This window comes from Lactuca sativa, chromosome 8 (genome assembly GCF_002870075.4).
Source record: "Lactuca sativa cultivar Salinas chromosome 8, Lsat_Salinas_v11, whole genome shotgun sequence".
Taxonomy (NCBI): domain Eukaryota; kingdom Viridiplantae; phylum Streptophyta; class Magnoliopsida; order Asterales; family Asteraceae; genus Lactuca; species Lactuca sativa.
Window position 1 is genome coordinate 207,864,132 of NC_056630.2, and position 27,452 is coordinate 207,891,583.

The following is a 27,452-nucleotide window of genomic DNA, read 5'->3' on the forward strand; positions in this document are numbered from 1 at the left end:
GTTACTTCGCTACAGAAATTGTTACAGAATCAGAATCTGTAGCTATTTTGCTACAAAATTTGCTACAACATCTAAGTCTGTAGCTAGCTTGCTACATCATTTGTTACGGAGTCAAGATCTGTAGCTATCTCGCTATAGAATTTGCTACAAGTTCATAGATCGAAACTATTATACTATAATATAAAAACCATAAGTAGTATACAATAGAAGTTTCCAGTATGCAATTTTAAGTGTTTGGAGGTCTCTCAAGTAAAGTTTAAACCCTTAAAACCAAAATTTTGAATTGCAATTACTAATTACTTAATGAAAAATTATTTTTATATTTTATACATTAAATAAAATATTAAATAACCAATATAAAGTTAAATACATTTTAGAGCTTAGACCGTTTAATGGTTTTCAGTATTCAGTATTTACGACTCATAATCCTCACGAATTCACGACTCACACCAAGGAAACCGATTCAAGGAAACTAAAACACCCATAAACCGAAACCGATTCCCACCTTTAATATTTAAGATTGAATCCGTTCTTAAATTGTGAGTCCAGACTTTAGTAGCAACCATGTTGCATTTAAGGTAAGAAAGAACCGCCAAAATCTTAGAAATAGTTTGGTAGGGGCTGGTCACATCCCGTTTGTTTGATCGATTTAAAGTAAGAAAGAACCGCCAAAACCATGTGATAATTGTTTCAGGTATATTTAAACTTTCACCACAAAGTGATAATCATATGCTATTACAAGAAGTATCATATTTATTTTTGTGATAATGATATTATTTTTATATAATTTTAAAAAGATTTTTTTTATAAGTTATTTGATAAATATGATTAATATAAAGTATAATATAATATAACATTATTAATTTTTTTTATATTATTTTAAATATAAATATAGTTTAAACTATTTTTTATAACTATTTTAGAAGAGGGACTCTTGATTACCATCCTTAAAAACGGTTTCCCTATCTTGCACGATTAAAAAAAAAAGCCTAACACCACTAAACCTAAAATGGCGGTCCTTCATAATCACAATCGATCGACTCTACTTACCTGCTTCCTTCTTTCTCAATCTCAATCGATCGATTTCTTCAACCATCAAGCCTCTCACTACGACCGATTGATTCCTTCCACCATCAAGCCTCTAAATACGACCGCTCACAACCAGCAACATCGTATACATCTAGACCTCCGCCTCAAGTATCTTCGATCGACGTGCACACCTTCCACATCCTCCATCCGCCCTCCAGTCCGGTCACCGTCGGTGTCAGCCCTAATTTTAGAGATTCACGTGGCCGGACCGCCCTCAATTGGGCTTCAGTTTATGGCAGGTTTTGACTTTTGATCCATTTTTAAGTCAATGATCAAAACGAACATCATTTTATTGAATGTTTGTGATATAAGAAAGTGTGTTTTTTGCAGAGAGGAACACAGTGGTGGCACTGATGAAATTTGGTGTGTATGCATGGGTGGTTGATGACCCAACACCTATGAATCCAGGTGGACAAATGGCTGCTGAGAGCTCCAAAATCGGAAGCATCAGACTAAGCAAAAAGGGCTGGAAAAATACCTACGCCAAGCAACTTGGAACACCGCCCCTAGTGCACATTAGGGGGCTCGCCACCGGAGACTCATTATCATGCTGGCGAGAAGAGAAAGAAGGTGAGAAACTAATGTTATTGGTCCGTCAAATCTATTCATCATTTTCACTCCAAGGGTAGAATGGTGGATCAGAGACCAAAGAACGAAGCTCTTGAAGGTAACCTGACCACAACAATGGCCTGTTGCTATGATTGTCTGTGTGAATGCTGCACTTTCCATTTTTCTTTCATAACTAATATATAGGACCTCGCGTAACATTGATATGCACACACATGTTGTATAAATTCTAACCTTTCATAACTATATCTTCTTTTTATTGAACTTGTAAAAGAATATATATTTTTTTATGATATTGTTAAAACTATGAAGTCAATCTTTTACTATCATAATCTGTGATTTGCAATGAATGAACATACAATTTATTTTTATTTGCTTTGTATTTGACAAGTTAGTAGTTATATCCTTATATTAATCATTCTCTGTGGACATTCATTTGGTGGAGGAGTAAGTTTGGATTGTCCTACAACTTGATGGACTTTTTTGCTTGGCCTTTCTTTCTTCAAAGATTAAAACTCACTTTTCTTTTTCTTTCCAGGTTGCTGTTTTATCTACCCTTGCTCTCTTGAGGGTGATTGTAGCTGCTTCTTCATCAACAGAGCATGAAAAGTTCATGTGAAGTGTATCACATTTTCTCAGACTGTTGGCAATGCTTCTTTGAGAGAGTATGTCTTATTGTCTTAATGTCTTATGGTTTCATAAAAAGTAGCATATGAAAGACATAAAAAGAAAACATAGTTGATGGCAATAAAAAAAGATAATTTTTGGTTGATTGTAAACATCATTAATAGATGTTTGTTATGGATTGTATATTAAATTATATTGGGTTTAAAAAAAATACAATTTAATTATTTTTGAAAAAAAAATCAAAGAAAAAACTATAGTACTAGGAGTGTTACCACTAAAATTTGTCAATTCTTTATATTCCTCTAATTTCAATTAATTAACAAAGTAGGATGTTATTTGACATATGTATTTGTCAGTTGAGCAAAGGAACGTGTAGTTTAATCTTTGAAATTTGTCAATTTTTTACATTCCCCTAATTTCAATTAATTAACAAAGTAGGATGCTATTTTAACATATGTAGTTGTCACTTGAGCAAAGGAACGTGTAGTTTAATCTTTAAAATTTTTCAATTTATTACATTCCTCTAATTTCAAGAAATTACCAAAGCATATCATGTAAGTTTCCATGTTTTGACAAAGTAGGATGCTATTATGTCATTTTTGTTACTTTCAAAAGGAACATGTAGGTTAAACTTTCGAAAATTTCATTTTATTACGTTCCTCTAATTTCAAGAACTAAACAAAGTATAACATGTAAGGTCGCATGTTTTGACAAATTATATAATTGATAAAGTAGGTTACATGCATGCAAGAAACAACAATGTACTTTCATTTATTTAAAAATACAATGCAATAATAGAAAACGAATTAAAAGGACCATTCTATGTTTACTTTTCAAATTGATGGGTAGTATATGATGTCAAATTGCTTACAATTTTTTTTGTATATATCCCATGATTTTGCATGCTCTTCCCTCTTTATAGTGTAGTACATTTTTTTTCTTACGTTGGGGGTGGCAAAGATGGATACACAGATGCTGATATTAATGAAATTCGCAAAGAATGGTCTTCTTTTGTGGCAACCTGTATTTTTCGGTGATCTTTTGTACCAACAAACAATATTTTGGTAACTTAGAAATTTTTATTAGCATTTCACATAGGATTTCTACAATATTTTTGATAAATTGTTATTGCATTTACATAATGCTGATTTTGCTATAAGTTTGCTGTGGATATAAAAATTAAGTCATTTTTGAATGTATTTGAACTAATCGTGTCACCATTTTTGGCTATTGATATTTTTATGGAGTTACTACAGGTGTTTTTATGTAGTATTGTGTAGCTGGATTTCTATGGAATCTATTATGTCATATTTTTTCTGCAACGAAAGTAGTCCGTGATAAATTTTACTAAGAAATATTTGCAACAGAAGTGTATTGTAGTAAATTTGCTACGGAAATAAACCGTAGTAAAGTTACTATGAAAAATTTGATGCGGAATTATGTTGACGGAAATTCACTACGGAATATTTGCTACGCTATAATCGGTAGTAGATTTACTATGGAAATCAACTACGGGGTTAGTTTGTAGCTAACTTGCAACGGATGAACTACGGATTGAGTCGTAGTTAATTTGCTACAGACTTGTTATGGAAAAAATTATAGTTAATTTGCTACGACATTGCTACAGGTATAGTTCATAGCTATTTTGCTACGGAATAAGTTTGTTGCAAATTCCGTTGCGAAGGTCCTACGGATTCCGTAACAAACCTTTACTAACGAAGAATTTTGCTATAGAATGGTTCCGTAGCAAATTCTGTCTCTAATCATGTTTACCTACGGAATATCATGTTTTAACTACGGAATTTTTCCATAGTTATTTAGGTTTTTTCTTGTAGTGTCAACACTGACTTCGGAATTTGAATTCTCCCGCTCAATAGGTGTATCAAATGTGGAGGTTGAAGCGAAATCGCCCCCCTGGACTAGTACATTAAAAGATTATGGTCCTGGAGGAATTTCCGAATTCTTCCGAATTGGTGGCCCTTTTCCAAGATATTTGGCAGTATCATCAATGATTTTCTTCAATTCATCTTCCGTATTATTTGCTGCTTTGGATTAAGAAGAAATAGCCTTTTCGGGTGCATCAAACAAGTTCATGAATTCCTCGTAAACATTTGAAAGAGTAATCATCATCAGATTTGTCGAAGAAAAAATTTCCTCGGATTGACAATCAGCTTTCTGATACTTCTTTAGATAATTGTTGTCAAAGGTGACATAACTGGTTTCTTCTATCTTTATGGACTTTTTGCTCAGAACCATATATGCCTTCGAAGTAAGAGAGTACCCTAAGAAGATTTCATCGTCTGTTTCACATCAAACATGCTCCGTTGCTCTTTGGAATTAAACATGAAACACCTAAAACCAAAGACATGAAAGAACTTAATGTTTGGTTTTCGTTTATTCAGAATCTCATAAGGAGTGATTAAGAATCTTTTATTGATTAGAGATCTATTTTGAGTGAAACAGGCAGTTCCAAAAGCATCAACCAAGAAGTAAAGTGGAAGGTTCACTTTTGGGTCAAAATATGGTTTATACTTTAATTTTCTAGGCAAATGTATTTTTCTGTAATATTTTATGAGTTTAAGGTTAGGTTTACGGTCAGTGGGTGTTAACGGCCGTAAAACCATTCACACAAAGCCCATGTTTCTTATGTATAAAGATAGGTGTAAGGGGTAAGGAATAGATTGGTGAACAGAAGAGAATAGAGGAGCTTTAGTGTATGTTAGTGTGTGTGCGAATCTTGTATCTAGATCTTCATTCATATCAATACATACAAGATGCATCATCTTCTCCTTCTCCTTCTCTTCTATTTGATCTGACATCATCCGTTTGATTGGGATTCCGCACCATCAAACGAATCTGATTGATATACAAGCAAAAGAGGGACTTACAATTGGTATCAGAGCTGGGATTGTATCAGTCATTTTTTTTCCAGATCTGGAGCTTATTTGATTTAATTTTTGAAGGATTCTTGCATTTTTGGATAGATCTCTGAAAAAATGCTATCTTTCCAGAATCAGTACATCAAGCCTACTCACCCAATGTGTGTTCAAAGTCAAATTTTTAAAGAAAAACCCAACTGCTCAAGATGAAGTCATTCATTGAAGATTCATATGTTCGTCTTGATGTTGTGTAGAATTTGAAGATTAATACTGAAGCCAAGCTCTCGATGAAGATTGACAAGAAAAGCTAGCTACTTTTTAGGGGGAGCTTGTTGGGTCAATGAAGAAAAGAAAGCTATAAACCAAGGGGGAGATTTTTGGGTCAAAATATGGTTTATACTTTACTTCTCTAGGCAAATGTATTTTTTTGTAATATTTTATGAGTTTAAGGTCAGGTTAATGGTCAGTGGGTGTTTACGGTCGTAAACCCATTCCCGGCCCATGTTCACTAAGCCCATGTTTCTTATGTATAAATATAGGTGTAAGGGGTGAGGAGTAGATTGATGAACAGAAGAGAATAGAGGAGCTTTAGTGTGTGTGTGAATCTTGTATACGGATCTTCATTCATATCAATACATACAAAATTCATCATCTTCTTCTTTTCCTTCTCTTCTATTTGATATGACATCATCCCTTTGATTGGGATTCCGCACCATCAAATGGATCTGATTGATACACAGAAATTCTGAGGATTTACATTCACAAAAGATAGCATGGTCCTTGCAGCTTCACAAAGAGACCAGTTTCGTTTTTCAACAACATCATTCTGTCGAGGAGTGTAAGGAGCTGAGAAGTTGTGACCAACTCCTTTTTTAGTCAAGAATTCTTCAAACATTTGTTTGTAGAATTCAGAACCATTATCACTACGAACATTATGAATGGGCTTTTGGAATTTGAACCTCGATTTGCTTGATAAAATCCTTCAGCATTGAAGTAGCATTTAATTTATGTTTAAGAAAGTAAACCCACATGATGCTAGAAAAGTAATCAACAATAACTGTAATATACTTATTACCACCAATGCTTTCGATGGCAGATGAGCCACAAAGATCAATGTATAAAATCTCAAGTGGCTCGATTATTTTTTTTATTGATGATTGTGGAGTGACTCTTCCTACTCTGCTTTCCTATTTCGCACGTTGTACACAGATGTTCCTTCTCAAACTTTAGAAGAGGGAGACCTCGTACAAGACCACCAAGTTCAAGTCTGTTAATGACATTGAAATTCAGATGCCAGAGCCTTCGTTGCCATGGCCAACTGTCATCTGAAAATGCTTTCGTATGTAGGAAAATGGAAGGATTTCCAGTGATCGACTTTATGTTCAAATGAAACATCTCCCCCTTCCTTTTGGATTTCAGAAGCACTGACTTTGTTTTCTTTTCAATGATTTCTGATCCCTCATCATCTAATATTACTTTCTGCCCTGTACCTACAACCAATTGAGAAACACTTATCAGATTATGTTGTAGTCCTTCCTCATAGACAACCTTCCGAATGGATAATTCGCCATTCGTAATCATGTCATATACTTTAATTTCTCATGTGGCATTGTTTCCAAAGTTTACTTTGCCACCGTCCTACAGCGATCGAAATTCCTTCCTTCTTATCATGTCACACAAACAATCACTGTCGATGTACAATTTAGAGTCGTATTGTTCATCACTGATTATCTACAAAATTCAGAGAGATTTAGGAACCCAGACTTTCTTGGCTCCTTGTGAGGTTTTCTTAAAAACTGGAAAAGTTATATTCGTATCAACCCAGAAGGTTCTTTTGAGCAAAACACTATTATGTCCTCTGAATATTTTAAAATTTTTCATATTATTATCAAAAAGATTAACCTCAATGGGAATTGTTTTTCTTTGAATAAAATCCCTGTGTTTTTTAGCCATCTTCTTTTCAAAATCCGTTTTCTCCTTTGTCAATTTTGCTTCGAATTCCTCGAGAGAATTCTCTTGTATCAAAACCACTTTATTTTTTCTCTTAACAACCTTTGATGTGCTGATAGATTTTGAAACATTTGTTTTTGGAGAATAGTTGGGTTTTATCTTTTCCAAAGGTTTCATTTGTTTTAAAAATGATGGTTTGAGAAACCTTTTGATTTTGAAACTTATGGAGTTGAAGGTTGTAGCTTTGAAAATGATTTAGGTTTCAGATTTGGAGAGGATTTCGCATTTTGATTTACAGATCTTTCTAGGTTAAAAAAATTTGAATTTTTAGATTTCCACAAACGTTTTCTTTCTTTTAAGTTTTTCTGATATTTAACAATCAACTATCTTTTCTTTTCAATTAATTCAGATGCAGATTTGTGAATGTTAGGTTTAGGTCTCTCTTTTCTAGGTGGTGTTTCGTTTTGTTCAGAAGAGATTTCACTCGGAATATCCTTTGTGCCACTCGATCCTACTTGATTGTAACGAAAGTCAACATGATTCAGAGGTTCCGAAACATATTTTCCTTTCGTTTTCTAAGAGGTCATTTTGGAAAGACCTTTTGTTTTGTCCAAATTGTCTATTGGTCCAGACCAAAAAATTCGTCACAACCATCAGCGTTATCATTATTAACAATGGATGTTAGTTCTGACGTGTCGTTTTTGTTCAGTCTGGTTTTTACTAAAACTTCATTAGGGATTGTTTGTACTTTTGGAAATACTTTGGCTTTTGCTTTTAAGACTTTTGAACTTTTATTTTCAACAACACGAATATATTTAATTGAGTTCTCAGAAATCAACTTTTTCTCTGGTTCAGCCTCACTTTGTACAAATGCAAAACAATCTATCTCATCCTCTACAGAAATTTCACTCATGTCACTTTCATTGAATTCAAAAACATTTTCAGCATTAAAAGTATTTTTTGAACTCAAGTTTGGTAATCATTGAGTCAGATTTTTACATAGTATTATATTTAATTTGTTCGTTATCCTTATCATCCAACATTTTTTAACATATTCTTGTGTTCTTTGGACTGAAAGTAAGCTTGAATTTTTTCAAGTCCAATTTTGTATGAATCAGAAACGTCATCAGAGGAAACAATAGATTCACATTTATAGCATTCTGCATAGGTTTCATCCTTTTTCAATTCCAGAAAGGGTAAAATTATTTGGTGTATATTTTTACCAATTTCACAATCAAGATGTAGTTGAGTGATATTGAAATATAAACGCTTTGCAATTTAACAGATAATATTTGATTGTTTCAAAAGTGCTAAATTGTGTCTCTTAAGATAATTGACATCATCATTCGCCCTAATAAGCTCTAATTCCAACTTCTCTGTCCATAACCTTCTGTCTTCACTTTTATTTGTTATCCTGCTAATTTGATCACTTAGGTTAGATTTTCTTAGACGAGTTCTCTTTAAACTATCACTCAAATTAGAGAACGTGTAACTTAAATCATCTACTTCACATTCGTATTGTGAAACTATCATATTAAGAGATTGAAGTATAGAGTGTACCTGACTGATGACCTCCTCGCACTCACTCATCTGTTCAGAAACACGTCTCGCAGCAAAACAGTTTTCAAAGGCCGACCCACCATCAGTTGCGTATCCCCTCTGTTCTGAGACTCCGCTTTGAACAATTAAATATTTTCCTTCGTACTCCAGGGCTCCAGACTTAACCTTAAAACATCCACCATGTGTGGGCTTCCGAACTTCCTCATCCTTTGAAGCTATTCAACAGACTTCAACACGTCCAAACTCATCATCTCCTTCCTGCACAATCAAAGCAGGATTCACATTATCAGCATTCTTTTTCTTCCTTAGCTTTTCTATCTTTTGAAGATAGTAAGCTTCATCTTTGTCTTCTTCTTTCTTTTCACTCTTCCTTCTCAGCATACACTCTTTGGCAAAATGATTATTGCCATTGTAGTAGTTGCAATCATATCCAGAATCTCCCAACAAAATATTCTCTTGTTTTTATGCATCCCTTTGAGAGTTATTAAAGCTCTCATCCTTTTGCTTGTCTGAACTGTATTTTCCAAGTCTCTTCCTATTCTTAAAACGTCCAAAGTTCTTTTTAGAAAACTTCATCGGATTAGTTACCAACAGAGTGTATTCCTTTTTTGTAATATCACAATCTGAAAGGTCGGATTCCGAATCTTCTTCAGCTACCTTTTTGCCCTTCGCAACCAGAGCCAATGATCCCATGCTACACACAATCTTCACATGCTTCGTCACTTCATCTTCGTGGGATCTTAGAACTCCCACAAGTTTCGCCAAAGTGTAACATTTGAATTGTTCATGAGCTTTTACTGTTGATACGACTGCATTCCATTCCAATCTTAAATCGTTCACAAATGTGACTTGTTGATCTATTTTTTCATGCTTGATTTTGTGTTTTAACATCCTACTCAAAAGATGATAAAAATAATTGAATGTTTGATCAAGTTTTTCTTCAGGCTTTTGAACAAAAACACCAAACTCTGATAGAAGCAGTGTTTGAACCGACTGTTCCAAATCGATATCGCTTAAATAGAGCTCCTTTAACCTATCCTAGATTTCCTTTGTCGTATCACATGCATTTACCACACAAAAAGTATATGGTGGAAGAGAAAACCTTATTATTTTCAAAGCCTTTATGTTACTTAGCAGCTTCTCTTTTTCATCTTGAGGTGTATCTTTATGATCCACCAGTATGGAGTTGTATCCGGCTTGAGTCCTGACAATCTTCCTTGTAGCTATGTGAGAGAAATTATGTTGTGTCATGGCCTCCCATATGGTTGAGCCATGTTCTTCAAGACCTAGAACATAGTCCATAGTGTGCAAGGCCTATACCTCATAATCCTACAGAAAAAGGATTGGGATTCTGGTAGTAGATCCGAGGCTGCTGGACAAATTGAAGAAAACAGTATGAGGATCTTCGTGTTGTATGATGTTGATTCACAAAAACATGTATAGAATCATATGTGTAAAACAATAATCGAGTTTAGAGCAACACAAGGACCCAGATCTAACGTCCACAATCGATGAAAGCAATGAAGATGATAAGAACAGATCCACCAAAAACTCAAAACCATAATAATACTCAACAAAAGATTTGAGTATGATTTACACAATCCCTTGATCTGATACCAACTGTTGAAACAATAAATTAATGATCGATAGATTCAGTAACTGTAAATTGAATCAAACAATAAGAACAATCATCAAATATGTGTCGAATGCTTAATATTATCAAAGTTTTATGTCACACCCCAAAACCAGGAACGGCGGAAACGTTCTGGTGCGGAGGACGTCATGTACAGTATCACAACAATGAATAGTAGTAAACATGCAACAACATCATCCATTGCATTAATAATATAATCTTAATACAAGTGTGTTATGACATGATTAATAGACACTAAAGTATAATTCAAAATGAAAGATGAGTCCTGAACGAGCTCCATCTTCTCTAAACCTTGCATCGGTACCTATCTACTGTTGACCTGAGGATACAAGTTATTTTGAAAGAGAGTATCAGCTTTAAAGCTGGTGAGATCATAATTATTTTAGTGTCTAAATTTGTAAGAAAGTATTTGTAAGTATGTGAAGTGTAAGTATGTAAAAGTTTTGAACCTCCTACCTCCTAGAAACCTTATGTTTCCTACTAAAAGTAGCCTTCTACCAAGTCATTTAGTATCTGTGTGTGTGTGTCTCTTGTAAGTGTGTGTATTTTCCCAAATCCGACTATCATTTATCAAAAATATAGTTTTTACATTACCGTGCATCGTGTGAATGTTCACAGAGTGAATGTAATGGAGAAAATAATATGGTACTGTAGTATTGCAATAAGTAACTACCACTGTACTAACTACCTTAAACTAATCATAATTTAAAGTATAATGATGAGCGGCCTGTATCCTGCTACCGACTATAGAACGCGACAATGTATAATGTCGGAGAAAAATGACATTTGGCACCCATAGACAATTAAGTCTTATTGTAGCTAGCAGCGAGGTGTAGGATAGTCAATCTAGTATATATATATATATATATATATATATATATATATATATATATATATATATATATATATATATATATATATGCAAACTCATACGCTCCCCAATTAAGGAGATTATGGATATATGAACGACTATGGCAGGTAGTTCCATGCCCCGTAACGTGGCTCTCATAACTGCAAAACTGCATATGTAATGAATGTGCTAGCTGTATTGTATGTTCTCCCTCTGTCTAGCTTGTATGTATTGTAATGTTCTGCATGTACTAGCTATATTGTGTGTTCTCTCTCTATCCAGCATGTATAGTAATGTATTGTGTGTACTACATGTATTGTGTGTTCTCTCTCTATCTTGCAAGTATAGACTCATGTATGAACTGACTCATTGTATGAATCATTACTCTAGTAATAGTATTAGTAACTTTCTAAACTACGCCTTTTATAGTTTACTAGTAATATGACTTGTAGATATCAATACTTTTGACTTTCTTACTAAAGTGTAGATTTCTGATATGTGATGCTTCGATAAGTCTCCAACTAGAATTCTTAAGCTTATACACCTTCACTGGATAGCATACATGTGTGTTTAAACCCTTTCAAAACTTATAGATATATGTCTTGAAAGCACAAACAATTCCTTGACATTTCTCACAATTCAAAATACGAAGAGGGATTTCGTAATCCTATTATTAATTTGAGAAAGAAATTAACATAATCGCTAACCATGTTGATCTTTATCTAATCTTTATCATATCTTTAAAATCTACTAGTGAAAGTGTGTTCTCATATTTAATCTCGAAAATTAGAGAGAAAACTTTTCACACCTAGATTTTATGGTGTATAGTTCCCATCCATATGAATCTATCATTTCCAACCTACAATCTTAAGATAATGTTAGGGACAGAAGAAAATATACATTTATCTTTCCTTCATGGACTGAAATTTGTTATTCTAAATTTCTTGCCCTCTAGTAGCACAAGGATCTACCAGTGCTTCTATGTTGTTAAGCAGCTCACCCATATTGATCAATGCACTTTCATTGACCAACGTGCTTTTCCTTTTGCAGTCAAATTAGAAGCATAGACCTCATTAGCATTGGCAAATCAACTGGAAGTTGTACAAAAGCAAGAATATGTCAAGTTAACACGATAGGTTGTCAACCTCAGGCTATGTGCTATCCATAACTGAAAGGTTTATTGTCAACTGACTTTTAAAACTCTCAAGATCAATAAGACTCCCACTGACTTCTTGACATATAAGTTTCTCTGTCAAGGAATATTCCTTGATGAGCTAAAACAAATATTAAAAAATAAGTGTGGATTCCCAACAACAAAACACTTCATAGAATTGGTCTCAGTTTATTCTTTGTGTTAACCAAAACATCACAACTTCGCATTCCAAATGTGCTAGATTATAAAAAAATTATTACTCCATTCATGAGGTGTTATAAACCTACTTAGTATGAAATAAGTTTTCAAAATATGATATGTAGTAACTAGAGCATGGATCCAAAACTTCATTAGAAACAAATTGTGACTCATCTCTCAGTTTAACCATTTAACAATATTCGATTCCCCTTCTTAGTCAAACAATTGCAATAAGATGTTTTTTGAGGATCAATTGTGATATAGTTCCAAAATCATTAAGATGATCGTAAAACATGATGCTAAAGTACTCTCATTTCCTTTCTGATTGGAGAAACTCTTATCATTCTACCAAATTGATTCTTCTTATTCATTCTACTACTCTTTGAATCTTTCCAAAGTATCAGAATTATGGTTAATCTTATGAACACGATCATATTTACTAAAATATTAGTAAATCATGATGAATAGATTTTTCATCCTTTGTGGTGGATCTGAATACTCCATATTAACATGTGCTAGATGCATTAGTCCTTCACTTGACTCACATAAACATGTGATCAATGAATTAGTCATAATCCTCCAACGATCAAGATTCTCACACATCACGCAATTCAAATTGCATGACTCCAAATTTCTATCTAATTGAAACTTGAGTGATGAAAATTTATTTCTACTTATTTAATTATGGCACTAGCACAAGCGATATAATAAGAATCAAATCCACAATTAATATTACTAATAATAGAAATATAACCAACTCTTTCATTGATGCCATTTCAAGGAAATATAAAGAAAGGCAACTCAATAAACCCGAATTTCATTTTTATTGATAAAAAATGGAAAATTGGAACTTGTCCTTACAATGCATAAAATTGAAAACTATGTTTCTTTACATATCCTAAGCAATCTTTAAATTATACTAACTCCGAAGAAGTAGCTCTAAATTTTGATCATCAACCCATGCGACCAAAGTCCATCTCTCACGATCAGATTTAGCTCACTCTTCTTAAGCTTCTTTCTTTTTGTTAGATCCTACAATAACATCAAAAAGTGATCATCACATCATGTATTAAGATTTCATGAATAGGAATTTGTTAAGATAATGTAGTTAGGTAATGGACGTACCTGAAGTAGAGTCACACAACTTGGCTTCACTATCTCTGAGATCTTTTAGGTACTTTGGGCAGCTTTCCAATCAATGTCCCTTCAATTGACAGTAGAAATGTATGGACTCTTTAGGGTTAACACATGGAACTATCTTAGAACCGTTTATGTTTAGCATACGAGCAAACAGTTTGACCTTCTCTTATCCTTTTCCATTGGGAAGAGAAATCTATTTTGGACCACCATTTCCAATGTCCATGGAAACTTTGGAATTCGACCCTTCAACCGCTTTTGCTTTTCTTGTGCTCTTAAGCATTTCTACTTTACCAATAATCAACATTTGATTTAGATTAATTAGTGTCATGTAGATATTCCTCATATGAAAATTCGCAATGAACTGACCATATGAGCTTGGGAGTGAAATATTGACCAAATCAATGGCTTGCTCCCGTGGTAAAATGACACCCATTCTATCCAACTTGTCAATGTACAATTTAATTTCCAGAACATACGCGCACATAGAATTTTCATCTTCATGTTTATAAGCCAATAGGGTTTGAGTAGTTTCATATATTTCAACTCGAGGAAAGCGTGACATGGGGAGAGTTACTGGAGGAGTAGGAGGATGTGGAAGAGTTGGAGAAGCATAACGTCCAGTTCCACCATTTCCTGAAGAAGAAAAAACATTTTCACCATGATTAGAAAGTGGAAGATCATTGACAAAAAAAAGAGAAAACCATTTCAAAAAGAATAAGGAATACCATTATTGTCTTGACTTGACATCCATAATTGGAGAAAAGAGAATTCAAGTTAGTTAATTTTAATCCTTAATTATTAACCCATAAATGCTAAATTCAGACTAGGATATCGGTCCTAAGAGAGATGATCAAATATTCCATCGTTCTACATGATATCCTATGGACACGAGACATGGATTATAGTCAATCTCTTGTCCAAAATTTCGTTCCCCGATTCCCCAATTTATGATGACCCATAATACTTACTAATTGAACACATCAATTTAGTCCTAGCTAGGCCCAACACTATAGTGTCAACGCCAAATGACCGAGGGGCCCAAAGATATCGCTTTTCTGTTAGGTTAAAACGAACAAATAAATTTTGACTCATATGCTTGTATATATTACTCACCTAATCATGCATGACACTACATTTCACTACTAGAAAACAGACCTTTAATGACGCGCTTTTTACGATACGCAAAAGGATGTGCCCTTAAAATAGCGTCGTCTCTCCAAAAAATTTGAGGATTTACGTCACGCTTTATTGGGTGCCCTTAATTTAGTGTCTCAAGAAAAAAAATTAAAAACATGGAGGGCGCTTTATCTTAAACGCGTGTCGTCTGTACCTGTCGCTTTATAATTTTAATGAAACGCGCTTTTAGTAGACAAGGAGGAAACGAAATCCCCAAAATTTTGAAAACCCGCCTTGTTTTTTCTATCTTCTATCTATCTTTCATCTTCGCAATCACGACCATTCAACCTAACAAGGACGAGCAATGCACTCTTGATTTCCCTAACTCTTTCTCATTTTCTGATTCAAACTTGAAAGAATCGAAAAAAATCTATCAATTTTGAAGCCAAGAGAATCACAACAACCGACTTCATTACATCTTCATCTTATTCACATTACCACTTTGAATCTCCTACCCTAATTTTCCCTCAGCAACAATTCTAGCAGCTTCGCAGACATGGCTCAAAAACCCAGATGGGGCGAATTGGAGGAAGAAGATGATGGCGGTGACTATGAATATTTGTTGCCTCCGAAAGAGGTTATTGGACCCGACGAACACGGGTTGAAAGTACAAATTCAACGACGACGGTAATTGGGTTAAGATTACCACCACCACACGCGTCCGAAAACTCGCTAATGCTCGGCTGAGCAAGCGCGCCATGGAGAGGCGTTTTTGGCCTAAGTTCGGTGATGCCGTTCAAGAGGACGTCGGTGCCAGACTCACCATGGTTTCTACCGAGGAAATCATCTTTGAGCGACCAAGGGCTCCAAGTACGTTATCCCTAGATCTGAAATTTCATATAATTGTAACAATCCTTTATAATTATTTATGTGAAATTGTTAAGACATATGTAGTTTAAGAAGTTTATTGCTTTATTTACATCTAGCCCTAGTTCTTTAGATCAGGTTTATTGTCTAGATCAACAGTTTCAGTTGCGATTCACTATGCACATATCAATCATCATGACAATAGTCAATCACTACTGATTTAAAAACTTAGGAATCTATCTCAATTTCATTGGTGCTTGTTAGATATGCAGATTGTGAATGCGAAGTTTTGTATTTTAGGTACAAAAGTTGAAGACTCAAATGCAGCTGGAGACCCAGGAGGAGATGTATTGATGGTATGCAGGACATGTGGGAAGAAAGGAGACCATTGGACCTCAAATAGCCCTTACAAGGACTTGGCTCAGCCTACCGAGTCCTTCTCTGAGAACCCAAACCCTTCAGACTCATCAGCCACGGGTGAATTTGGACTCTGGTTCCCATCATAATCGCACTAATTTTCTTACACTTATAGACCCGATGATTTAGGGCACTAATTCTTGATTGAATTGACCGATTAAGATGAATGCATTCAGTTCTTTCTTTTTCTTTTATTTGACAAGTGCCACCACATATGAACTTCATATATGGGTTGCCCTGTTGCAAAGCTTGAAGGATAGGGACCTAAACGTGGGAGGAGAAACAAGAAGTAAGTTTGATTCTCTGTACACTTCATTTTAGTGATTTAACTGTGGATATTATGTATGATTACCTTATTATGAATTCATATTTAGTTGCTTGTGAATCTTTACTACGAGAATAACTTGTTGGCAACATGGTTTAAGTTCTTTTTCGCATCGATGATCAGGGTTACATTAGTTGATGAAACTTGAAAGAAAGAAGCTTTAACAAATTGTCCAGTTGAAGTTAGGTTGATAGTTTTCACATGTTTGCCTGTTCTAGATCAAGTGTTAATAGAAGGAGAAATGGCATTTTTTTGCTGTTTTATTTATCTACTAGGGCTTGCAAATATTGGAAATCTTGTTGTGTAAACATTCATATACATGTATCTGTTATGTATGTGTCTCTGCTTGCAATGAATATGATTTCTCATGGTCTAAATTACTATGATTTTTATTTTCAGATAGAACTGAATGGTGAACAAGCAACAAAATGGGGTCCTTCTTGCTAATAAAATACCACTATTCAAGGAAGCTGGCTTCGCCAAAGGGAACCACCCTTCTAGAGCAATGCACAATGGAACTAACTCAAAGCAGAGATTTTCTAGTAAAGTTGTGGGTTCTAGATCCAATCTACTCATTACAATGGGCATATATGGGCCAATCTTATAGTTGGCTTTGAATAGGTAAAAAAAATAGTTGTGTTATTTGAAATTGATACATTTTAGGCGAAAAAATTTGAAATATTTGTTTTAATCAATTCATTTGGTATCTGGTAGCATCTATACAAAAGAGCTTTTATATAAATGTTGTCTAAAAAGCCAACATTGATCTTTTTGTTTTTTCAATTGTGATAGTTGATGAATATTATTTGTTGGGTGTGTAAGGGTAAAATGGTCATTATTTCTATTTTTTTTACTTTTGATAAAAATCTTTCTGAATAATTTTGCCTACTTATTTACAGTCTAGCATTCCTTGTTAATTATTTTCAAGATTTATTTGATATTTTACAGGGCATCACCCATGACATGGAAAAATAGAGCAACTTTTATTGTATTTGGTTTTCATTGGACTAAGACATAAACTTTGACCAGGACTTGTTTTCAATCTCTTGTGTGTGCAAATGACGTAACTACCCCTAGAAAGTTTTTTAAGAAAAATAAATTGGCAGCAAGCATACCAGATCAGCATCAGGATCTGAGGAAGGCACCATGACATTGACTTCAGTTGCTTTAGTAGTTGTTATAGAAGTTTCTAGAGACTCTCGACTCAAGTACAGCTGGCACCCTACTATATTATCTACAGAAATCGTAGGGGTTGCACCCTATACATTTATATAATAACAAAATAACATATTTCTCTTTCACCATATTATTATTAACTAACATTAATTCAACAAAACTAATATATAGTATACATTACCTGGCATTGCACCTCAATACTGCTACACTTAAGTCTCAAAAAAGCAGAGTGTTGGAGTAAGGTATTTTCACTAATGATTTTCTAAGCACTTTTCATATATATAATGAAAGCGTTGTATGTTCTCTAATCTGTATCTTTTTAAAACTTATCCAGATTTGATAGGCCAACAAAGGACAACATACTGAAGTTTATCTTGGGATCTGCACTATCATTGCATCCATATGGAGGGGTAAGTTTCTTGCAAAATGCTAATTTAGTTGCCTTTGACTTTCATCCATTCTGCAGTTTTCCATGTTGATAGAAGTTCAAATCCTATGTCTTCTACTAGAGGTAATTTCTCTAAAAACTTTACATAATCATAAGCCTTTAAAATCTCATTCTTTCATTGAATTAATTAATTCTCCCTCTTCTTAGAGCAGTACAAAGCTTACGTCAGCAACTGGTGGGCCGCTGTTGAATCATATATTTTGAAGGCTCTTCAAGTTGATCATTCAAACTCTGAAGATCAATCCATCATACAACCATGGTGGTCAACATTTCTGTGTAAGTAACTATTTTATTCATATCTTGTCTCTCTCTCTCTCTCATGTCCAAATCACTTTTCCATTCTATAGTATCTCAAGTAGCAACATATTTTCAAGGAAAAAGCACATTTGATGTGCTGCAAAAGAGATTCACAAACTTGACTTTTTAAACCTGATGTTTAAGAGTACACTGACTGTGAGATAGAAGTTTATGCAGAGAAGGAAAAAGATATAAGTTTATGCATTAAGTACATCCCCAACAACACCTTCTCTCACAATGATCAGGTCCTTGACACCACTGCCATGCTTGGTCTTGTCCCCTCAAGATAGAAGTTTTGCCTTTTCTATTCAAAATTATAACTTAAAAACACCACCTGTTCCCTCTTTTCTAACTTGTATTACTGTTGCTGGCTTCCAAATGAGGCCTTAATTTGCATAAACATTCTATTATTAGATTTCGCCCTAATTTCTTTAATAGTCAATGATAGTGGGGTAGCATATCGAACTATTTGCTTAAGAAAGACATTATATCCTGTCCAATTTACATTTGAATTCAAGTTATGCATAATGTCGATATTGTTGGATTAATAAATACATTATACCTAAAGAATAAAGATTGTATGATGAAAGAAAGATTGTAAATTACCAAATATTGGCTTATCATCTGCTGAGTTAACCTATATTTTTTTTTTGTAGTTTTATCTTGTTTCTGATATAGCCGTGAAAGAACTCATTGTAGTTGCCACCAATAGAGAAGGTAAGCTATAATAAGCCAAAGTTGAATTACTTTTTAAGAAATAGCAACCTACTCTTAGTGATTTGTTTATTATATCAAACTTTCATCTCTTCCTACTACTACAACATTGAAAACAAAAAAAAAATCACATTTTCATTATTTTAATTGGATATATTTTACCTCCCAAGATTTTAGAATGTTATCAATTTTTTTTTCTACAATTATAACGTTTTTTTAATAATTTTCAAATCTTGAAATGATTCGTTTAACCCTTAAAACACAAAAGCATATGATATGTAATTACCTTCTGTTCAAGCTTAACCTTCTTTCCTTCACCAAGAATCTCCTCTAAAGTGTGAAACTTTACACATACAACATCAGAACGCTTCGTGTTGAAGTTGCAAGAAACAATGAAATCGAAGCATCACTTGTGGTTTAATTCAGATTCTAGGACAAAAAGAGTCCTAGGGGTATTTTTGGAATATTTAGTTTTTTTTAACTTTTATGCGTAGTCCTAGGGGCTACAAAAGGTGCTGATGTTAGTGATGAAAGCTTGGTTCAAATTTAAAAAGTGTTGTAGAGCTAACAAATGGTTCTTCAGGTATGCAATACTCTAGGCATAATTATAATATAATATTATAAAAAATTTCATTTATATATATATATATATATATATATATATATATATATATTTGTTTTATAGAGGTTACTAAAGAGCAAATCTTGCAAAGGATATTTTTTGTTTTGTTTTGCAGAGGATACCGCTCACATTTTCCCAAATTACCCCTTCCTCTATAATGTTTTTTTTTTGTTTCTGTGTATTTTGTGCATCAGGTAAAGTTGGTGGAAGAAAGAAATATGAAGCCACTTGATTCAAGTCTTGCAGCATTATCATCAAGATGTAGTAAAGACTTGGAGTTGAATTTGGCTAAGTCATTCTTGAGTGAGATGGGCTAATGTACAATTGCTTATCCATATAATTAGCTACTTGGAGCATTAGTCTTAAAGTATTATGAAAGACAAGATGAAACTTTACTTAGTTGGAATTTGATGTATATAGTAGATTAGATGCAAATTTAGATATTGTAAAAAATAGAATTGTATGACATTAAATTTTATGCAATGGATTGCATTTTTTGTATATGATATTTTATTTCTATTATGATAAATTAAATGAAAATTTAATTTAAAAATTAATAAATATATAAATATATTTTTTTTAGAATATTTAAAATTATGATACGCAAAAATAAGTGTCATCTTCATTTATGACATGGTCTTTCTTGACAGGGGCTTCCTTGATACGCATTGGGTGTCATAAACACGCATGTCGTAAGGTTACGACATGCAAATGCGTGTCGTCTTCATTTATGACAGGGCCTTCCTTGATACGCATTGCGTGTCATAACCACGCGTCGTAAATGCGTGTCATAAATGCGTGTCGTCTCTCTTTATGACAGGGCCTTCCTTGACGCGCATTTGCGCGCCGTCTGAGCATTTTACGACGCGCAATGAGCGTCGTAAAAGGTCTTTTTTCTAGTAGTGTTTTATAATATCAAGTTACTAATGTGTTTACATATCACCAATGCACAACCGACTTGTAAATTGGAACTCATATATCTTTTTTTTAAGAGTGTAGGATGTTATGGTCAAAAAATTACCCATGATATAATCCATGAAGTAATTATATGAGCGTGGGTTTATCGAACACTCAAAATCTCCATTTTTCTAAGTACTCATGAATATTGTAGCAACCATTTCAATATCTAATATCTACAGACAATCTACAGTCTATTCATGATAGTCTTGATTCACTACTTACTTCAAAAAGTATGAACGACTATGGACTTTTGACTAATCAAATTATTCAGGAAGTAAAACAAGCAAAATGAAACACAAGAATAAATAATTGGAAAAAGGCAGTAACCATACTCATAAATAATCACTATTATTAAATAATGAAAATCAATTAAATTTATTTTGATACAAATTTCCAAAGTATCAACTAGCTACTAAAACTAATATCATCTCTTAAGCTATGCTCCTAGCATGTTGGTTATGCTTAACCTTACATACAACCTTCAGGGGAGGATTTGCAAGATTATCTTCTGAGGATACTCTATTCACTATAAGATGACATTCTTCAACCCAGTGTCTGACTTAATGGTACTTTATGTTGATATGATTTGATCTACCATGATCCTTAGTTTTTTTTTTCAAAGCAACCGTGCCTTTATTATCATAGTAAAGTTCCAATGGATCTTGAATGGTCAGGACTACTCCGAGATCTCTGACAAAGTTCTTCAACCAAGCCACCTCTTTTGATGCCTCACTCGCTGCGATGTACACTAATTCACAAGTTGAATCAGCCATCGTATCCTACTTGGAACTCTTCCAAGTCACCGCTCCACCATTTAACACAAACACCCATCCCGAATGAGAACAAAAGTTGTCTCGATCCGCCTAAAAGTTGGAATAACTATATCCAGTTACTCTTAATGTATCACTACCTCCAAGGACTAAAATTATATCTTTATCCTTCACAGATACTTAAGTATATTCTTTACTGTAGTCTAATGAACTTTACTAGGATTTCACTGAAAACAGCTAACCATGCTCTAAAAAAAAGATAGATCAAGGCGATTACATGTCATAGCATACATGATTGAACCTACAGCCAAAGCATATGGGGCTCGAATCATATCAGCCATCTCTTCATCTATACTAGTGCTTTAAGTCTAACTCAACTTGGCATTACTATGAATAGCAGTTCCCTTTTCTTGGTACTTTCATACTAAAACGCTAAAGTATTTTACCTAAGTAAGTACTTTAACTAAGACCAATAAGTCTATTCTTCCTATCCCTCAGAATCCTTATTACAAGAATATAGGCAACTTCCCTAAATCCTTCATGGAGAAACACTTTCTAAGCTAATATTTCGCTTGTTACAAAGTCGGAATGTAATTTCCCATAATGAGTATGCCATCAACATACAACACTAGGAAAGTTACAATACCCCCACTATCTTTGACACGCACGTAAGACGCATCCTTTCTCCAAGAGAAACCAAAATCTTTCACTTTCTCATGGAAACAAAGATTCCAGTTACGAGATACTTGTTTCAATCCATAAATGGATTTCTCAAGCTTACACACTCTATTAGGAAACTTTGGATGTACAAAACCCTCTGGGTGACTCGTGTAAACATTCTCATCTAACTTCCTATTAAAGAAAGCAATTGTGACATCTATTTGCCATATTTCATAATCATGAAAGGCAACTATGGCAAACATTATCCTAATAGACTTGATCTTAGCCACTGGTGAAAAGGTCTCATCATAGTCAACCCCAAAGGTTTGAGTAAAGCCCATTGCCACCAATCATGCTTTGAACATGTGTAATTTCCCATCCATTTCGGTCTTCTTCTTGAAGATCCATTTGTAACCTACTGTCTTACGACTAGGTTCATGATCAACCAAATTCCAAACCAGTTTGTTAAACGTGGACTGAATCTAGATTTCTATTACCTCTTTCCATTTGGAAACCTCAAGGCTCGCCAATGCTTCCTTGTAGTTAGTAGGGCCATCCAAATTTATCAGTATACCATCACTAATAAACATATCACCATATGACATTATATGGAAACTATAAAACATAGGTGGCATGCTAACTGTACCTGATTGCCGAAAAGTTAATGAACTGTTAATGGGCTTAATAGGAGTCTCATCCTCTAGTTGAGAGCTAGTGTCTTCTAAGGTTCCTTCACTGGTTGATTCTGGAATATCTTCTAGGTCAATAGAACTCCCACTATCCTCTTTGAATATGAGCTCTCTCTCACGAAAGACTCCTCTTTAAGCTACAAAGACCACATTCTCACATGGTCCGTAAAACTAGTATCCAAAAGATGCTTGCGGTTAACCAATGAAAATAAACCTCTCACTTCTTAGTTCTAGCTTATTGTGAGTCTTTCATCTAACAAAATCTTCACAGCCCCAAACCTTGATGTGGCCTAGCAAGGAAACTTTCCATATGTACATCTCGTGAGGTGTTTTGGTAACCTGCTTAGTAGAGACCAGATTAAGAATATGGGCAGTTATCTCTATGGCATATCCCCAGAAAGAATTATGAAGCGAAGCTCAACTCATCATGGAATGAACACTGTATAACAAGGTTCGATTTCTCCAATCATCCACACCATTAAGTTGTGGTATCCTACGAGGAGTCAATTGTGAAACTATTCCACATTCCTTGAGATAATCATGGAACTGGATTCTAAGATACTCTCGTGTTTAAAATCTTTTAACTTTTCAAAGGTTTCTGATTTATGTTTGATTAAGTAGATATATCCATATCTACTATAATCATCCGTAACATAGAATCAATTGCCATCCCTTATGCTTGATCTGACGGGTCCACACACATCTATGTATATGAGATCCAACAAACCTTCACCTCTTTCACAAGATCCACTGAAAGGTGAATTTTTCATCTTACCCAAAAGACAAGACTCACATTCATCATCCAACCTTAAGTCAAATGATTCCGACACTCCATCCTTTTGGAGTTGGACGATGTGTTTCTTATTAATGTGTCCAAGACGACAATGCCACAAGCATGCTTTGTCTAAAAAAATAGACGAATCAATATTTAATACACTATTGCCTATGCTATCACCACAAATCACAGTTTCATACACACAATTACAAGGTAAAGCTTCAAACATAAAAATACAATTTTTATAAGCTATAATCAAACCATTCATATCATTAAAAGAATATCGAAATTCTTGTCTAAACAATGCATGAAAAGAAATAATGTTTTGTGTCATTTCTTACAAATAACAACAATTAATGAAATCTATCACAACATCACTACTAAGCATAAGACCTTATGTTCTAATCTTGGTAACAGGAAGATTGCCTATTTCCCATGATCAAATTTATTCTTCCATGCTCCAGTTCTTCACTTTCTATTAGCCCTTGTAAATCAGAACAAATGTGAAATCTACATCCTGTATCAAGGAACCAAGAATGAGTAAGATGTGAGTTCTTGACTTGAATATTGTATATACTTGCCGCTTTACCTTGTCATCTTTGATGTCTTGAAAGTATTTAGGGTAACATCTTTTCCAATGCCCCTTTTCAGTACAACAGTAGCAAGTGGCCTCTTTGGGGTCACTAACAACAAGAATGTTTGAATTGCGCATGGTACATGACCTACTTCTTGACGATTAGTTTAGGCCTTTCCCTTCCAGTTCGATTGATGTTTATCCTTCCTCACTTTACTCTGTTTTGCCCAATGGAGAGAATGGAAGCACTTTTAGCAGAAGGGACTTGACTCTTTTTCAACCCTGATTCAGCTATCTGCAACAAGTTATGGAGTTGGATCAGTGTTTTTTTTATCAAATGATAAGTCAAGACGAACTGATCATAATAAGATGGCAATGAGTTAAGGATTATGTCAATAGGTAACTCCTCGTCAAATTTCACATTGAGCCTTTTAAGACGCTCTACATATCTCTGCATTCTTTGCACATGATTGGAGACAGACTCTCCCTCCTTTAACATGCATACCATTAACGCTCTGATGACCACATAATTTTTCTTGAAGCTCTCTCTTGTGGAACTTTTCTGTAAGATCTAATCCCATCTAATATAGCCATTAGTCCTCATAAAACTTTTGCAACTCAGGTACCATGGTTTGTCTTTATCTTTTAATTAACAAATTAATTACATCATTGTGGCTTAAATAATTATTTACAATTAACCAATTAATAAAATAATTTAAATTTAATACTAATCCAAACCCCCTAATTTTCAAAATAGGGCTTGGGTCTATTTGATTTTAATTATTTAAATTTTAAGGCTTTAAAAATTGCAATTAAGGAAACATGATAAACCCTAAAAGGGCTCCCTAATTTCGAAAAAGATATAGGAGGCTAGGGATTCAAGAGCCCTAGAAAATTTTGAAAATTTTAAGGGTGGACGCTAGGGTTTCAAGAACCCTATCAATTTTCAAAAATACCTCTTATAGGGTTTAATTTCAATAAACCCTAATTTTGATCTATTGAAGATTGTGCAAGATCAATTGAAAACAATGGCTTTAATACCAATGATAGGTTTTATAAGTTACAGAAAAATATGTGGCGGAAAAAACATAACCTTAAGTTAACATGCAACTTATTGGATCTATGTTTTCTTATTTATTGCAACAAACAACTGAACATCAAGAACCCTAAGTGGACTCTAAAATTTTCTAAATTCATAAATTGTTTTAGGGTCTACATACCTTTCAATTATTATACTGAATTATCAAAAAATTCCTTGTTGAACAAGCTTCAAAAAGCAATCACCAGAAATCTCATGTCTCTAATGGCTTGTACCCAAACCCCAGTAATAAAAGACTTCAGAGGAGAGGGGAGGGAGGAGGTGATTTTTGGCTTTCTCTTCTTGACAAGGAGTGGGTGAAATTATGATCCCCAAGGCTCCTTATTTAGCTGAACAAAAAAACCCTAGATAACCCTAATTTGAATATAATATTATTATCTCAAATTAGGTAATTATCCATATTCCTGATTATCCTTAAGCATTAATCTAGAAACCTAAGGAGGCTTCAAATTTTTGGCCATCCCTAGATTATTCTAAAATTATTCTCTTGTTCAACTATTGAACAATTAAAACATAGGTCCTTACACTTTTAATTAATCCAATTAATTCCAATTAATTTATTATTATTATTAATTAAATAATGATATTTCTAATTAATATATCAACTCATAATATATCAGTAAATTATTTATTGGTATTTATTAGTCATAAACCAATAAATCAACCTCTCTCTTCAAAAAGTCATTATGTCAATTACTAGTTTTGCGGGCAATCCAAAAGGACTCTGTTTTTTTAACTCAAAGATACATCAATTTAGTTATTGGATTAGACACCTAATCCAACAGTTTTTTGTACTATCCATTCTGATATTTGGACTTCACTAGTTATTAGCTCTTGTGGTATTTGTTATTATGTTATTATGTTATTTTCTTAGACCGCTACTCTTATTTTCTTTGCGTCTACCCCTTAACATGTAAGTGTGATGTTTTTAGTAGATTTCTTCATTTTTTTTAACATTGTCAAAAACCAATTCGGTACAACCATAAAAACTTTTCAATGTGACATGGGGGCGGGGGGGGGGGGGGGGGGGGAGGAATTATCACAACCATTTGTTCCATGATTTTTTTTCCTTTTCAAAAATGGCATCTCCTTTCGCTTCTCATGCCCTCATACCTCTCAACAAAAAAGTAAATTTGAACGTATGCTTCGCACCATAAATATTGTTGTTCAAGCACTCATATTTCAATCTCACAGTCCTCCACATTTTTGGGTCGAAGTATTACACAAGGCTTTTTACTTATTCAATATTACCCCATTCTCTGCCATTCAAAATGGCACCCCATTTTATTGCCTACACAAACGCCACCCCAATTACTCCAACCTTAAAGTGTTTGGTTGCCATTGTTATCCTCACCTCACCACATCCTAGAAACTCTAACCTCTTACCACCCCATGTGTTTTCCATGGATTTCTGACTCTTCATAGTGGTTTCTGATGCTATGACCTCTCCTATAGAAAAATTATCATTTCCCGTCATGTAAATGTTTATGAGACCATTTCCCTAACGGCTCTATCACTCCTCGTGAAGCCTGATCCTATCAATTCATTGATGATAAAGTCAACAAATCACGTCTCTCATTGCGTCACCTACATTCATCCCACCATTCTCCCTCCAACACTTCACCTACATCTACTCCTCAAAATGAATCTCCATATGAACTTTCCCCCTCTCGATATTTCACCACCTTACCATCTCCTACTCACATATCAACTAACACCACCAATACAATTACATTTCCTACTCAAAATAACCCTCCCTCCTCTTTCTTGCCCCATGACCACTTTCTCCAAAAGTGGTATTCACAAACCCATTGATTGCCTCAATCTTAGTAGCACTTCTATCTAACTTGTCCCTCAGTCATAATTACAGGCACTTCAGGATCCTAAATGGAAGCAAGAAATGAAAGAAGAATACCTTGTTCTTATGTTGAATGACACTTGGACTCTATTTCCAAGACCGATAGAGAAAAACATTGTGAGATCTATATGGTTGTTTAAACAAAAATTCAATAATGATGGATCTCTCCCTCTCTTGTTACAAAACCAGACTTGTAGCCATTGGACATAGTCAACAACAGCGTATTGATTGCAATGAGACATTAAGTCCAATGGTGAAACCAGCCACTATTCATACTATACTTAGCATTTTCGTCTCTCACCACTGGCCTATTCATCAACTAGATGTGAATAATGCATTTCTTCATGGTACTCTTCAAGAGAAGGCTTACATGCACCAACTACCAGGTTTTCATGACTCTCGTCACCCAGATCATGTA

The 27,452-nt window shown here is 34.2% G+C and overlaps 1 protein-coding gene and 1 pseudogene across 5 annotated transcripts; both read left to right on the plus strand.

Annotated features, from left to right (window-relative positions):
- Positions 1-962: 962 nt before the first annotated feature.
- Positions 963-3,480, plus strand: LOC111915610 (uncharacterized). 5 transcript variants are annotated; one of them, XR_002858213.3, is made up of 4 exons: positions 963-1,328; positions 1,420-1,756; positions 2,195-2,321; positions 3,206-3,480. XR_002858213.3 is itself a non-coding variant. In XM_023911253.3 (3 exons), the coding sequence occupies exons 1-2, from the start codon at positions 1,010-1,012 to the stop codon at positions 1,716-1,718; spliced, it is 618 nt and encodes a 205-aa protein (XP_023767021.2). In that variant the 5' UTR covers positions 963-1,009; the 3' UTR covers positions 1,719-1,756; positions 2,195-2,476. The 5 variants fall into 5 exon arrangements, 2 of the variants coding, with proteins under 2 accessions (XP_023767021.2, XP_023767020.2); XR_002858211.3 differs by having other exon boundaries at positions 1,420-1,659; XR_002858212.3 differs by having other exon boundaries at positions 1,420-1,659; positions 3,211-3,480.
- An 11,787-nt stretch (positions 3,481-15,267) lies between these two features.
- LOC111915605 (uncharacterized) lies at positions 15,268-19,966 on the plus strand (annotated as a pseudogene).
- Positions 19,967-27,452: the final 7,486 nt, after the last annotated feature.

Bases quoted from the DNA above. Each gene is read 5' to 3' on its own strand.
- LOC111915610 (XM_023911252.3), top strand. From the start codon at position 1,010: ATGGCGGTCCTTCATAATCACAATCGATCGACTCTACTTACCTGCTTC. The intron at 1,329-1,419 runs GTTTTGACTTTT...TGTTTTTTGCAG, and splicing joins TGGGCTTCAGTTTATGGCAG to AGAGGAACACAGTGGTGGCA. The intron at 1,660-2,194 runs GTGAGAAACTAA...TTTTCTTTCCAG, and splicing joins CTGGCGAGAAGAGAAAGAAG to GTTGCTGTTTTATCTACCCT.